The sequence below is a fragment of the Nerophis ophidion genome, linkage group LG16, assembly GCF_033978795.1.
Source record: "Nerophis ophidion isolate RoL-2023_Sa linkage group LG16, RoL_Noph_v1.0, whole genome shotgun sequence".
In the NCBI taxonomy this organism is placed as follows: domain Eukaryota; kingdom Metazoa; phylum Chordata; class Actinopteri; order Syngnathiformes; family Syngnathidae; genus Nerophis; species Nerophis ophidion.
Window position 1 is genome coordinate 26,023,049 of NC_084626.1, and position 16,037 is coordinate 26,039,085.

A 16,037-nucleotide genomic window follows, 5' to 3' on the forward strand; every position below is an offset into this window, starting at 1 on the left:
CTCTGATTACTGCTTTGCACACTCTATTTAATAATACAACTCTAACATTTGACAACCAAACAATTAAACAAGGCGACACGGTAAAGAATCTGGGTATTATCTTCGACCCAACTCTCTCCTTTGAGTCACACATTAAAAGCGTTACTATAACGGCCTTCTTTCATCTCCGTAATATCGCTAAAATTCACTCCATTCTGTCCACTAAAGACGCCGAGATCATTATCCATGCGTTTGTTACGTCTCGCCTCGATTACTGTAACGTATTATTTTCGGGTCTCCCCATGTCTAGCATTAAAAGATTACAGTTGGTACAAAATGCGGCTGCTAGACTTTTGACAAGAACAAGAAAGTTTGATCACATTACGCCTGTACTGGCTCACCTGCACTGGCTTCCTGTGCACTTAAGATGTGACTTTAAGGTTTTACTACTTACGTATAAAATACTACACGGTCTAGCTCCATCCTATCTTGCCGATTGTATTGTACCATATGTCCCGGCAAGAAATCTGCGTTCAAAGGACTCCGGCTTGTTAGTGATTCCTAGAGCCCAGAAAAAGTCTGCGGGCTATAGAGCGTTTTCCGTTCGGGCTCCAGTACTCTGGAATGCCCTCCCGGTAACAGTTCGAGATGCCACCTCAGTAGAAGCATTTAAGTCTCACCTTAAAACTCATTTGTATACTCTAGCCTTTAAATAGACTCCCTATTTAGACCAGTTGATCTGCCGTTTCTTTTCTTTTTCTTCTATGTCCCACTCTCCCTTGTGGAGGGGGTCCAGTCCGATCCGGTTTCCTGCTGGCTCCGCTGTGAACGGGACTCTCGCTGCTGTGTTGGATCCGCTTTGGACTGGACTCTCGCGACTGTGTTGGATCCATTATGGATTGAACTTTCACAGTATCATGTTAGACCCGCTCGACATCCACTGCTTTCCTCCTCTCCAAGGTTCTCATAGTCTTCATAGTCACCGACGTCCCACTGGGTCTGAGTTTTCCTTGCCCTTATGTGGGCCTACCGAGGATGTCGTAGTGGTTTGTGCAGCCCTTTGAGACACTAGTGATTTAGGGCTATATAAGTAAACATTGATTGATTGATTGATTGATTGGCATTCTCTCGATGAGCTTCAAGCTAGGGCTGGGCGATATATCGATATACACAATATATCGCAGGTTTGTCTCTATGCGATATAGAAAATGACTATATCGTGATATTCGAGTATACGTTTTCACGCAGTTGCTTTTTGCTGCGGGCATTACACTACAGGTTCTTCTCGCTCTTTCCTGTCTCTCCTTCTCACAGACAGCAAGCGCACATTGTTACACACTTCATACGTCACATACGTATACGCCCTCGCGGAGCAGAGCGGTAGCAGCACAGGTCACGTTAGCTCTGATGCTAGGTGCGAGTGGCAATACGAGAGAAAGAAGGTGCGAATGAAGGAAGACTACTTATAGCTTGGATCGGGCTGGAAGAACATGTCCGCTACAACCGCGCACACGTCGTCATACGCGTCATCATTCCGCAACGTTTTCAACAGGATACTTTGCGGGAAATTTAAAATTGCAATTTATTAAACTGAACCGGCCGTATTGGCATGTGTTGCAATGTTAATATTTCATCATAGTTTATATATCAATCAGACTGCGTGGTCGCTAGTAGTGGCTTTCAGTAGGCCTTTAATATACGACTGAGTATACTTCCCAGCAACTCCTGGGCAGTGTGAGCACAGTCCCCGCGCGGTTTCATTGTGAGGCATAATCCATATTTGCCTTTTGGCTCTCCTCCACAGGAAACCCAGGATCAACTCCCAGCTGGTCGCCCAGCAGGTGGCGCAGCAGTACCCCATGCCGCCGCCGCCCAAAAAGGAGCGACGGGAGCGGAGCGAGCGCACGGACCGGGAGCGGCCAGACGGGGAAGGTGAGCCCGCCAACGTGGAGGGTCGTCCGGAGGTTGAGCGCCCGGAGATCGTGAGGCCCGAAGTAGACACGCCCGAGAAGGACAGCAGTGACAAAGAACAGCCGGCACAGGACAAAGCGGACAGAGAGAAAGACATCAGCCCGGCCATCACAAAGAAGCCCAGCATCAAAAAGAGCAGGTTAGTGCACATTGATCAGGGGTGTCAAACTCATTTTAGCTAAGGGGCCGCATGGAGGAAAATGTATTCCCAAGAGGGCCGTAATGGTAAAATCACGGCATGATAACTTCAAAATAAAGACAACTCCCAAGTTGTTTTCTTTGTTTTACTTTGGCCAAAAATAGAACAGGCACATTCAGAAAACGTACAAATAGGGCTTGGTGATATATCGATAGACTCGATATATCGCGGATTTGTCTCTGTGCAATATAGAAAATGACTATATCGGGATATTTGAGTATACGTTCTCACACAGTTGCTTTTAGCTGCAGGCATTACACTACAGGCTCTTCCTACTCCTTCTTGTGTCTCCTTCTCACAGATAACAAGCGCACCTTCTTTCACACGTCACATACGTGTACGCCCTCGCGGAGCAGAGAGGTAGCAGCATGGTAACATTAGCTGTGGTGCGAGTGGTAATACGAGAGAAAGAAGGTGCAAATCTGGTAACAAATTAAGGAAGAATTAATTCACAAGAAAAACAGCAGAGGGTCCATCGTCTGGCGGTGGTTTGGCTTCAAGTGGGAATATGTTGAACAGACAACCATAATTTGACAAGTGTGGGGCAAAAGCGTTGCTACAAAAAGTTGGATTGCTGCTAATATGTAGCATAATTTGAAAAGTCACCCGCTAGAGAATGAAGAGTGCTTACTCCGCATGTCAACATCTCCATTCGGTGCCACACCAACAAAATGCCGAGGCAACCATTTCCACATCTACACTGTATGAATAAAATAGTCAACAACATACTAAGATAATGTCCGCAGTAACCTACCACATAGCGACGGACGAACATTATTTGATTTAATTTTTATTTGACAGTTATTGAAATATCTTGTGTGACATCATGCACAAAAGTGCACTTTACTAGTTTTAAACTATTGTAGTGGCGTTCAGTACAAAAAGTGCACTTTAATTTAGTGTTGTTTTGATACGTCATCTTAGTGACATCATGCACAAAAGTGCACTAATAGCTTGTTTTAAAATGTCTCTGACAATCTTGAACTTTCTGTTTTGGAATTTACATGAATGTTTGTGCCACTGCTTAATAACTGTTTAATGAATAAGTTTTGGTAAATTGACTTAGTTGTGATTTCTCTCTCTGCATGAAAGTTTAAAAGTAGCATATATTAATGCAGTATGAACAAGAATGTTTTAATGTAGACACATAGAATCATCATACTGCTGTGATTATATGCATCAAGTGTTTATTCAAGGCTAAGGCAAAATACCGGGATATATATTGTGTATCGTGATATGGCCTAAAAATATTGCGATATTTAGGAAAAAAAGGCCATATTGCCCAGCCCTATCACAACCTTATCACAAAGAATAAGGACACTAAGAGTTTGGGCTATAAGAGCCTGAAGAATACAATTTCCTCCCAAAAGAAGCATGCAAGCCAACAAGATATTTGTTTGTCATTTCTGTTTGTACAAACCCCGTTTCCATATGAGTTGGGAAATTGTGTTAGATGTAAATATAAACAGAATACAATGATTTGCAAATCCTTTTCAACCCATATTCAGTTGAATGCACCACAAAGACAAGATATTTGCAAATAATAATTAACTTAGAATTTCATGGCTGCAACACGTGCCAAAGTAGTTGGGAAAGGGCATGTTCACCACTGTGTTACATCACCTTTTATTTTATCAACACTCAATAAACCTTTGGGAACTGATGAGAAACATTTTTGAAGCTTTTCAGGTGGAATTCTTTCCCATTGTTTTGTGTACAGTTTAAGTTGTTCAACAGTCCGGGGTCTCCGCTTTCGTATTTTAGGCTTCATAATGCGCCACACATTTTCGATGGGAGGCAGGTCTGGACTGCAGGCGGGCCAGTCCAGTACCTGCACTCTTTTACTATGAAGCCACGCTGTTGTAACAAGTGACTTGGCATTGTCTTGCTGAAATAAGCAGGGGCGTCCATGATAACGTTGCTTGGATGGCAACATATGTTGTTCCAAAACCTGTATGGACTTTTCAGCATTAATGGTGCCTTCACAGATATTTAAGTTACCCATGTCTTGGGCACTAATACACCCCCATACCATCACAGATGCTGGCTTTTGAACTTCGCACTTTGGTCCGGAGGACACAACGTTCACCGTTTCCAAAAAACAATTTGAAATGTGAACTCGTCAGACCACAGAACACTTTTCCACTTTGCATCAGTCCATCTTAGATGAGCTCGGGCCCAGCGAAGCCAGCGGCGTTTCTGGGTGTCGTTGATGAATGGCTTTGGCTTAGCATAGTAGTTTTAACTTGCACTTACAGATGTAGCGACCAACTGTAGTTACTGACAGTGGTTTTCTGAAGTGTTCCCGAGCCCATGTGGTGATATCCTTTACGCACTGATGTTGCTTTTTGATGCAGTACCGCCTGAGGGAACGAAGGTCTGTCAGTAGAAGCATTTAAGTCTCATCTTAAAACTCATTTGTATACTCTAGCCTTTAAATAGACCTCCTTTTTAGACCAGTTGATCTGCCGCTTCTTTTCTTTCTCCTATGTCCCCCCCTCCCTTGTGGAGGGGGTCCGGTCCGATGACCATGGATGAAGTACTGACTGTCCAGAGTCGAGACCCAGGATGGACCGCTCGTCGGGACCCAGGATGGACCGCTCGCCTGTATCGGTTGGGGACATCTCTACGCTGCTGATCCGCTTCAGATGGTTTCCTGTGGATGGGACTCTCGCTGCTGTCTTGGAGCCACTATGGATTGAACTTTCACAGTATCATGTTGGACCCGCTCGACATCCATTGCTTTCGGTCCCCTAGAGGGGGGGGGTTGCCCACATCTGAGGTCCTCTCCAAGGTTTCTCATAGTCAGCATTGTCGCTGGCGTCCCACTGAATGTGAATTCTCCCTGCCCACTGGGTGTGAGTTTTCCTTGCCCTTTTGTGGGTTCTTCCGAGGATGTTGTAGTCGTAATGATTTGTGCAGTCCTTTGAGACATTTGTGATTTGGGGCTATATAAATAAACATTGATTGATTGATTATATCATCGCTTACGTGCAGTGATTTCTCCAGATTCTCTGAACCTTTTGATGGTATTACGGACCGTAGATGGTGAAATTCCTAAATTCCTTGCAATAGCCTGTTGAGAAATGTGTTTTAAACTGTTTGACAATTTGCTCACGCATTTGTTCACTAAGTGGTGACCGTTTCCCAATTCTTGTTTGTGAATGACTTAGCTGCTTTTATACCCAATCATGGCACCCACCTGTTCCCCATTAGCCTGCACACCTGTGGGATGTTCCAAATAAGTGTTTGATGAGAATTCCTCAACTTTATCAGTATTAATTTCCACCTTTCCCAACTTTTTTGTCAGGTGTTGCTGGCATCAAATTCTGAAGTTAATGATTATTTGCACTAAAAAAGTGTTTATCAGTTTGAACATCAAATATGTTGTCTTTGTAGCATATTCAACTGAATATGGGTTGAAAATGATTTGCAAGTCATTGTATTCCGTTTATATTTACATCTAACACAAGTTCCCAACTCATATGGAAACGGGGTTTGTATTTTACTTCGGTTAAAATGTTTGGTCCACATGCTGTGCATGTTGTTATTTTTGCGTTCGTAACGTGCTTTTATTTTATTTCAGTTTTCAAGGTGAATTTGAAGGGAAAGGAAGCCTTCAAATATCACGGTGGGAGAGGGGTTAGTGCGTCTGCCTCACAATACGAAGGTCCTGCAGTCCTGGGTTCAAATCCAGGCTCGGGATCTTTCTGTGTGGAGTTTGCATGTTCCCCCCGTGAATGCGTGGGTTCCCTCCGGGTACTCCGGCTTCCTCCCACTTCCAAAGACATGCACCTGGGGATAGGTTGATTGGCAACACTAAATTGGCCCTAGTGTGTGAATGTGAGTGTGAATGTTGTCTGTCTATCTGTGTTGGCCCTGCGATGAGGTGGCGACTTGTCCAGGGTGTACCTCGCCTTCCGCCCGATTGCAGCTGAGATAGGCGCCAGCGACCCCAAAAGGGAATAAGCGGTAGAAAATGGATGGATGGATGGAAGCCTTCAAATAAATCAGTTCAAGAAAGCCATTGTGTCAGTGCTGTTTTTGGAGGGAGTTACACCTGACATAGAAGCTCCGCCATCTGTGTTGATGTCTCACCTCCCTGCTGTTTGTCTGTCCTGTCCCCCCCACCCAACACCCAGACCCAAGTCAGACACCCACCAGAGTCCGCCGAGCGACAAGCAAAGCATACAGTCTGGCAAGTCCGTAACCAAAACCAACAAGAATAATCACATTTCCAGGTGTGTACTGTCGGCGCAAACAGCACAGCAGCTTCATGTGTCAAAAACTGACCATTTTTTGTTGTTGTTGTTGTTGTTGTCAAAACCGTGTTCACCCCATCAGGCCTAAACTGAAAAACATCGACCGGAGCACAGCCCAGCAGCTGGCCATCACCGTGGGCAACGTGACGGTGATCATCACAGACTTTAAGGAGAAAAGCCGCTCCTCGTCCACGTCCTCGTCCACCATCACGTCGAGCGCGGGCTCCGAACAGCAGCACCAGAGCTCCGGCTCCGAGAGTATGGACAAGGGCTCGTCGCGTGCCTCCACGCCCAAAGGGGATCTCTCTGTGGGACACGACGAGTCCTTCTGAAGACCCCACACACCTCCCACCACCACCACACTTCTCCCTTTTCCTTCCCCACTTTGTTTCTGGACACTACGGATCCCAGAAGGGGAGAGACTTCCTCTCCACCCCATGACCACCCTGGATGCCGGGAGGACACCCAAACTCCGCCGGTGGACGAGGACAAGCAGAGTCCACGCCTGGGGTCCGGACACTTGTACGTATTGTTTTATATTTCAACGTGGACAATCTTTGTTTTGTTTTTCTCAAGAACTATTTCCCGCCGGGCACAATAACCACCATCTTCTTCTTCCCCTTATTTATTACCTCGTTGCACCTCTTTGATCATTTCCTCTTCTTTTTTTTTTTTTTTTTTATGTCGAAGCTTTGCTGCGTCGCTCTGCCGATCGATTTTAGTTTTTTCGATAGCAGTTGGAAAACGTTGCCACACACAAACACACAAAGGTGCTAGATACACTGTGAAAGGTTTGCAGATCGCTCCACGTGACGACGACCAAAGCCGTCGCACCTTTTTCCGCCACCGCCGGGTCCTTGCTGGTGATGGCGCGTCTCACCCTAAGTCCGACTTTCCACCACATTGTCTATAATCCTATACAGTATTGTGTGTCCTTAACTGTACAGTGTAGGCTGTTGTGTAAAACACTAAAAAGCTCTCGATATTTTTCCCCTCCATTCCGTATTGAAGACTTTGTCCGGCCAAAAGTCGGGGGGGGGGTTTATCTCGAAGGACGCTCGCACGCTGTCCCGCTTGGTGAAACCATACGGAGCAGCCGTTTCATTTCTGTGGTAAACGCCTGCAAATGTAGTGCAAAAAAATGTTTTTTTTTTTGTTTTTTTTATATGATCAAATTGCAATTTAAAGACTCCAGTCATTGAAGGTAAAACTATCGCTGTGGTCAATAAAACACAAATGCTCTTTTCATTTTTATTGGATATATATATATATATTTTTTTTTTGATAACCACGTGTCGCTTATTTAAAAGGTTTCTAATCCACCTTAGCTAATAATACTAGAACAACCTACTTCTCCCCCCTTTTTAACTGTGTGGAAATTGTATAAAGAATAAATGTGTATATGATATCTGAGTTTTATTTATTGAAGGACCAAAGGAATTTCATATTGACCTACATAGATAAATAACAATTTGAAATGCAATTACTGCAACTATCTAATGTTTGAGTTGAATAAATAAAGACTAATATAATCCACGTAAATGGTGTCCTCCTTCTTCCCTCACCGTCACGCGCCGCATGTTACGTGAGGCCAGAGGGCACGATTTACTTTGATAATCATATTTCTCTTTTTTGTTGTTTTTCCTGTGGATGAAATGTAATCGCTAGGGGTGTAACGGTACACAAACATTTCGGTTCGGTACATACCTCAGGATTAAAGGTCACGGTTCGTTTTTTTTTGATTGATTGATACTTTTATTAGTAGATTGCACAGTTCAGTACATATTCCGTACAATTGACCACTAAATGGTAACACCCGAATAAGTTTTTCAACTTTTTTTAGTCGGGGTCCACGTTAATCAATTCATCGGTTCATTTTCGGTACAGTAAGAAAACAACAAAATATACATGTTTTGGTTATTTATTTACCAAATTTGTAAACAATGGCTTTATCCTTTTAACATTGGGAACACTATAATAATTCTGCCCATGTTAATCAACATTTAAGTGCCTCAAATTGTTGCTCAGATTAAATAAAATGACAAAACTTTTCTTCAACATTAAACAGTTTCAAGTCAATTCAACATGGTTAATTTATCACAGCATTTTGGAAGCCTGTAGTTTGTTTTTATTATGTAAATGTTATATTTTTTTATCAACATATGATTGCAGGGACCCTGCCATTCAAAGCTTTTCTGTCCGTAAAACACACACACACACGCCGCAAAATGAGCTAACGTTACGCTAAAAGCTAATTAACCTTCACCTCAAGCCAGAACTGCGAGCTAGCTGAGCTGCAGTTTAAGTTTCTAGAAGGTTGACTGGGATGTGTTTATTATCATTTGGGGAGAGTACGCTGCCTTATGCTCACCTGCTAAACACCTATGTGCTCGACGCTGAAGCATTTACTACATGCGCTCTGAATACGCACTGCTGATTGGCTGATACCGCTATATATGTAACCAATCAGATGGTTGTGTGGGTGGGACAATGCTGGGTGCTGAGACAGAGGCAGAAGAAGCAAAGCAGCTTGTTAAGACTTTAGTTAGAAACTCGTTCGGTACACTCCTGTACCGAAACAGTTCAATACAAATACACGTACCGTTACACCCCTAGTAATCACGTACTTTGAGTACAAATATGCTATCAGTGTTGGAGGCGGGGGGAGAGGGTCAAGCGATGACTTTTTACACCCATAAAGCACCCAGTTTTGTATCGAAAGTGGTCCCCAGAAGCCATGTTTTTCTTTCACCTGCCTTATCTGCAACTTGCAAGTGAAAGGGGTCTGTGTTCCATTACTGACAAAATTTGCGGAGTATCTAACGTGTACATAGTTTGAAAACAAACACTATCAAACTGCACCGAAGCTTCGAAGTCTTTTTTTTTTTTTTGTTGGTTCGTTTTGTTCCCCGTTTTTATTTCCTTTTCCGCGCAAGCAGTTCTGTTCTTGTGTGCGACCAGTAACCTTAATTTACTGTGTAAAGATGGTTACATTTTTTTAGCTTGTTTTTGTCAAAGACCCAAATATAGATTGCTTGTTTACCGACTGTATATCTTTAACCGTGAATTTACAACTCCGTGTATTATACGAATAATTCTTCCTATGAGATGTCTTGTACTACGCTTTTAAGGCTTATTGTTCCGTTGCAAAAAAACAAAAAAAATTAAATAAAAATGTGGGAAATAATGTCAGACATAACAATCCATCATTTCTTTTTAAGTCATTTTGTTTTGTTGAACTTCTAGCTGTCATTGTGGTCACATTTTGTTAGAGTTTTCTGGTGTGGAAATGTAACAAAAAAAAAAAACGTAGCATTTTCAGCACATTGCGGCTTCTGATGTTCCTGGCATGTACGTGCACGACTTTTTGCGCTGATAGGCTAAACGGCTCATTTTTCCTTCTCGCTTCAAATAGAAATGTCTATTTATGAATTTTGCTTGTAGTTTTTCACAAATAAAATTGTTGAAGTTATCTAATTTTCTGTGTGCTCCCTGTCTTTTTCCCACCCCCACGGCCTCTTTGCCGCCGCACAGGAAGTGTGTATGGGAGTGAGATAGCGCTTTATTGATTGTGTAGTGTGTGTGTGTGTCGGCAGTGTACTCACACATGACATGAGGCAGACCGCACGTTAAGAGCCCTCAATCAGCTATCTTTCCCTCCAGAGGCTGCTTAGCAGGCCGCTAATGTACCATCTTTCCTCATCGCCCCTTGATGTAAGCTGCTCAATTTTGTAAAAAGTTGCTCGCTTCTATTTCGAGAGTTTTATGCCCAAACTGTCAAAAGCGATGAGAGCCGCATGGATGCTTTGCACAGTTTTCCCCCACACCGAGCATTTTTACTCGAAAGCGTGCTTGACCTTCTCGGCATGTGTTTCTTAACGCCAGGGGTCCCCAAAGTAAAAAAAAAAAAAAAAGAAGAAGAAAACAATGTATTTGTTTATTTATTTTTTTAATTACGGTATTTTCCGCACTATAAGGCGCACCTAAAAACCACACATTTTCTCAAAATGCGCCTTATACAGTGGGGGCAAAAAAGTATTTAGTCAGCCACCGATTGTGCAAGTTCTCCCACTTAAAATGATGACAGAGGTCTGTAATTTTAATCATAGGTACACTTCAACTGTGAGAGACAGAATGTGAAAAAAAAATCCAGGAATTCACATTGTAGGAATTTTAAAGAATTTATTTGTAAATTATGGTGGAAAATAAGTATTTGGTCAACCATTCAAAGCTCTCACTGATGGAAGGAGGTTTTGGCTCAAAATCTCACGATACATGGCCCCATTCATTCTTTCATCTTGTCCCCTTAGCAGAAAAACAGCCCCAAAGCATGTTTCCACCCCCATGCTTCACAGTAGGTATGGTGTTCTTGGGATGCAACTCAGTATTCTTCTTCCTCCAAACACGACAAGTTGAGTTTATACCAAAAAGTTCTATTTTGGTTTCATCTGACCACATGACATTCTCCCATGTGCTCTCTGGCAAACTTCAGACGGGCCTGGACATGCACTGGCTTAAGCAGGGGGACACGTCTGGCACTGCAGGATTTGATTCTCTGTCGGCGTAGTGTGTTACTGATGGTAACCTTTGTTACTTTGGTCCAAGATCTCTGCAGGTCATTCACCAGGTCCCCCCGTGTGGTTCTGGGATTTTTTACTCGTCGTTCTCATGATCATTTTGACCCCACGGGATGAGATCTTGCGTGGCGCCCCAGATCGAGGGAGTTATCAGTGGTCTTGTATGTCTTCCATTTTCTGATAATTGCTCCCACAGTTGATTTTTTCACACCAAGCTGCTTGCCTATTGTAGATTCACTCTTCCCAGTCTGGTGCAGGTCTACAATTCTTTTCTTGGTGTCCTTCGACAGCTCTTTGGTCATGGCCATAGTGGAGTTTGGAGTCTGACTGTTTGAGGCTGTGGACAGGTGTCTTTTATACAGATAACGAGTTCAAACAAGTGCCATTAATACAGGTAACAAGTGAAGAACATAAGAGCTTCTTAAAGAAGAAGTTACAGGTCTGTGAGAGCCAGAGATCTTGTTTGAAGTGACCAAATACTTATTTTCCACCATAATTTACAAATAAATTCCTTAAAATTCCTACAACGTGAATTCCTGGATATTTTTTCACATTCTGTCTCTCACAGTTGAAGTGTACCTATGATGAAAATGACAGACCTCTGTCATCATTTTAAAGGGGAATATTATCACAATTTCAGAAGGGTTAAAACCAATAAAAATCAGTTCCCAGTGGCTTATTTTATTTTTCCAAGTATTTTTCAAAATTATCCCGAAAAAAGGCTTTAAAGTGCCTGATTTTCGCTAACTGTGAAGCCACCGTCCATTTTCCTGTGTCGTCATCCAGTGATGCCAATACAAACAACAAGTTGGATATAGCGACATTAGCTTGGATTCAGACTTGGATTTCAGCGGCTTAAGCGATTCAACAGATTACGCATGTGTTGAAACGGATGGTTGGAGTAAGGAGGCAGATAGCGAAAACGAAATTGAAGAAGAAACTGAAGCTGTTGAGCGAATAGCTATTGACGCTATTTGGCGATCGGCTTCTAACCAACGATTGAGTGTCGCAGGATATCAATACATCTCTGTGCCATGTCTGTCTTAGCATCGCCAGGTAAAATGTGCAGGAGCAACTTAAATCCGTCGATTGGTATGTGTTTGTTTGGCATTAAATGTGGGTGGAAGGAAAGGCTGGATGCAAATATAGCTACAAATGTACATACAGCTAGCCTAAATAGCATGTTAGCATCATGTGTTCATGTAAAGACCCCAAAATGGCTATTAAGAGACACGCTTACGACGCAGAGTTTAAACTCAAGGCGATCAGTCACACTGTAGAACACGGGAATAGAGCAGCAGCGAGAGAATTTAACATTAACAGCAGCGACACGGACTCCTTTAATGACGACTTCAACGAGACAGATGCTGGATGCCGTATTCGCCCAACTGTTTGATTGGAACACTGAAGAAGAAGAATTTGAGGGATTTGTGGATGAGGAATAACTTAATAATGTGAGCTTTACATGTTTAATTTGTGTGTTGTGTTGTGTTGTGTGACATTATCCTTTGAGCAACGTTGAGTTATTGATATATTATTAATTTGCACTATTTGGAGTGTTACTATATTGCGATTGCACTAACGTTTGATTTACCGTAACAGTATCAGACTGTTTTTTTACGTGTTTAATGAATCGGGGAAAATAATAAAACAGCTGTTTGGGCATGAGTGACTTAAACATCTGTGAAGGCACCATTAATGTTGAGAGGTGCATACAGGTTTTGGAGCAACATATGTTGTCATCCAAGCAACGTTATCATGGACGCCCCTGCTTATTTCAGCAAGACAATGCCAAGCCACGTGTTACAACAGCGTGGCTTCGTAGTAAAAGTCCAGACCTGTCTCCCATCGAAAATGTGTGGCGCATTATGAAGCGTAAAATATGACAAACCCAGAGGGTAATTTCACCACACGTAGTGTGTGAGACTATCAGTGGTACTTTAACTTTTGCCTGCTCAGTGGACTTGTGGTTAGAGCAGGGGTCGGGAACCTTTTCGGCTGAGAGAGCCAGACAAGCCAAATATTTTAGAAAGTATTTCTGTGAGAGCCATATAATATATTTTTTTTTTAACTAAATTCAACTAAATGCGTGCATTTTTAAATAAGACCAACATTTTTAGAGTAGAATAAGTCTCTAATTCTTTTTTAATAACATTGTTATTCTGAAGCTAACCAACAATAAATAAAATACTTCTTACCATTAATGTGACTTCTTGAACAGGTGCGGTAGGAAACCGGATGGATGGATTAAAATGCATGAGAATGTTTTATATTTATGACACTGTGATTACCAGCGGAATTATTCATTACGTATCATGTTAAGCAATGTCAGCTAAGATTTATCTGAAATCCAGGTGCGGTCATCAAAAGAGCCACATCTGGCTCTAGAGCCATAGGTTCCCTACCCCTGGGTTAGAGTGTCCGCGCTGAGATCGGTAGGTTGTGAGTTCAAACCCCTGGCCGAGTCATACCAAAGACTATAAAAATGGGACCCATTGCCTCCCTGCTTGGCACTCAGCATTAAGGGTTGGAATTGGGGGTTGAATCAGCAAAAAATATTCCTGGGCGTGGCCACTGCTGCTGCTCACTGCTCCCTTCACCTCCCAGGGGGTGAACAAGAGGATGGGCCAAATGCAGAAGACACATTTCACCACAACACACAAGTGTGTGTGACAATCAGTGATACTTTAACTTTTAATTTTTTGAAAAACCAACATTACACCATAATTCCTCCTCCACCAAATTTAAAACTCCAAAATGTAGCGTTCTCCTGGCAGCGTGTGTGTGACAAACATTGGTACATTGGGGTGGCATGATCGAGTGGGTAGAGTGGCCGGCCCGAAACTTGAGGGTTGCAGGTTCGCTTCCCACCTATTGACATCCAAAAAATTCGCTGCCGTTGTGTCCTTGGGCAGGACACTTCACCCGTTACCCCCAGTGCCGCTCACACTGGTGAATGAATGAATCAATCAATCAATGTTTACTTATATAGCCCTAAATCACTAGTGTCTCAAAGGGCTGCACAAACCACTACGACATCCTCGGTAGGCCCACATAAGGGCAAGGAAAACTCACACCCAGTGGGACGTTGGTGACAATGATGACTATGAGAACCTTGGAGAGGAGGAAAGCAATGGATGTCGAGCGGGTCTAACATGATACTGTGAAAGTTCAATCCATAATGGATCCAACACAGTCGCGAGAGTCCAGTCCAAAGCGGATCCAACACAGCAGCGAGAGTCCCGTTCACAGCGGAGCCAGCAGGAAACCATCCCAAGCGGAGGCGGATCAGCAGCGCAGAGATGTCCCCAGCCGATACACAGGCAAGCAGTACATGGCCACCGGATCGGACCGGACTCCCTCCACAAGGGAGAGTGGGACATAGAAGAAAAAGAAAAGAAACGGCAGATCAACTGGTCTAAAAAGGGAGTCTATTTAAAGGCTAGAGTATACAAATGAGTTTTAAGGTGAGACTTAAATGCTTCTACTGAGGTGGCATCTCGAACTGTTACCGGGAGGGCATTCCAGAGTACTGGAGCCCGAACGGAAAACGCTCTATAGCCCGCAGACTTTTTTTGGGCTTTGGGAATCACTAACAAGCCGGAGTCCTTTGAAGGCAGATTTCTTGCCGGGACATATGGTACAATACAATCGGCAAGATAGGATGGAGCTAGACCGTGTAGTATTTTATACGTAAGTAGTAAAACCTTAAAGTCACATCTTAAGTGGACAGGAAGCCAGTGCAGGTGAGCCAGTACAGGCGTAATGTGATCAAACTTTATTGTTCTTGTCAAAAGTCTAGCAGCCGCATTTTGTACCAACTGTAATCTTTTAATGCTAGACATGGGGATGAATGATAGGTGGTGGTCGGAGGGGCAAACTGGCAGCCACGCTTCCGTCAGTCTACCCCAGGGCAGCTGTGGCTACTGATGTAGCTTACCACCACCAGGTGTGAATGAATATTGGGTCCCACTTCTCTATAAGTGTTTAGAAAAGCGTGATATAAATCTAAGTTATTATTATTATTTAACTTTAACTTCAGGTTGTCTGTATTATGATTTGTCTGTGGGGGGAAAAACATGTCTGCTGTGTGAAGCAGAAAACTTTGATTAGTGCTCTTTTTACACGTAGGCCTGGGCCGATATTCGATTAGTCAATTAACCAAAGATAAATAAATAGAAAACAAGTTTTCCATCGTCGATAAATCGCCATTCGCATGCGTCAAGAGCATTCACGCTTTTCGTCGCTGTTAGCGGCTACGGCCGTGGAGTGAAACGAAGGGCGTGAACTATCTTGTCCTCATGTGGTGTCTTTGACTCTTTGTGCAGCGCCGGCTAGCATCACACGCTGCAACTAGTTAGCACGCAGCAGCTAACATGGACAACAACGAAGACAAAGTGGGAATATTTTAATTTAAACTTTTGGAACAAGATGAGCCTTCAAGAGCGAGAAGCTCAGTCCACACTCACTCCGCGTGTGGGGAAGACGCCAGGTGACAGGTCAGTGTAAACACAACAGTGCGCCATAGACATGTTGTCATTTAATACTCTTATAAAACTAGCAATGTTTGAAAAGTGTTTTCATGTCTTGTCTGTATATATATACGCATATACACATATATATATATGTATAAATATAAATATATATATACACACATATATATATAAATATACACACACACATATATATGTATATATATATATATGAGGTGGCGACTTGTCCAGGGTGTACCCCGCCTTCCGCCCGTTGTAGCTGAGATAGGCGCCAGCGCCCCCCGCGACCCCGAAAGGGAATAAGCGGTAGAAAATGGATGGATGGATATATATATATATATATATATATATATATATATATATATATTCTTATATATATGTATAAGAATCGATATTGAATCGAACCGTGGGACACCCAAAAATTCGCAGCCCTATTTTATACCCAATCATGGCACCCACCTGTTCCCAATTAGCCTGTTCCCCTGTCGGATGTTCCAAATAAGTACTTGATGAGCATTCCTCAAATTTTGCAGTTTTTTTTGCCACTTGTGCCAAC

At 43.0% G+C, this 16,037-nt stretch overlaps 1 protein-coding gene across 2 annotated transcripts in view; it reads left to right on the top strand.

Annotated features, from left to right (window-relative positions):
* Positions 1-9,586, top strand: part of rybpb (RING1 and YY1 binding protein b) — an 84,535-nt gene extending 74,949 nt beyond the window's left edge. For both annotated transcript variants that reach the window (XM_061874762.1, XM_061874763.1), the window contains 3 exons: positions 1,784-2,089; positions 6,292-6,390; positions 6,494-9,586. In XM_061874762.1, coding sequence (XP_061730746.1) covers positions 1,784-2,089; positions 6,292-6,390; positions 6,494-6,743 — 655 coding nt within the window. In that variant the 3' untranslated portion in view covers positions 6,744-9,586. The remainder of the gene's footprint in view (positions 1-1,783; positions 2,090-6,291; positions 6,391-6,493) is intronic.
* The last annotated feature ends 6,451 nt before the right edge of the window (positions 9,587-16,037 follow it).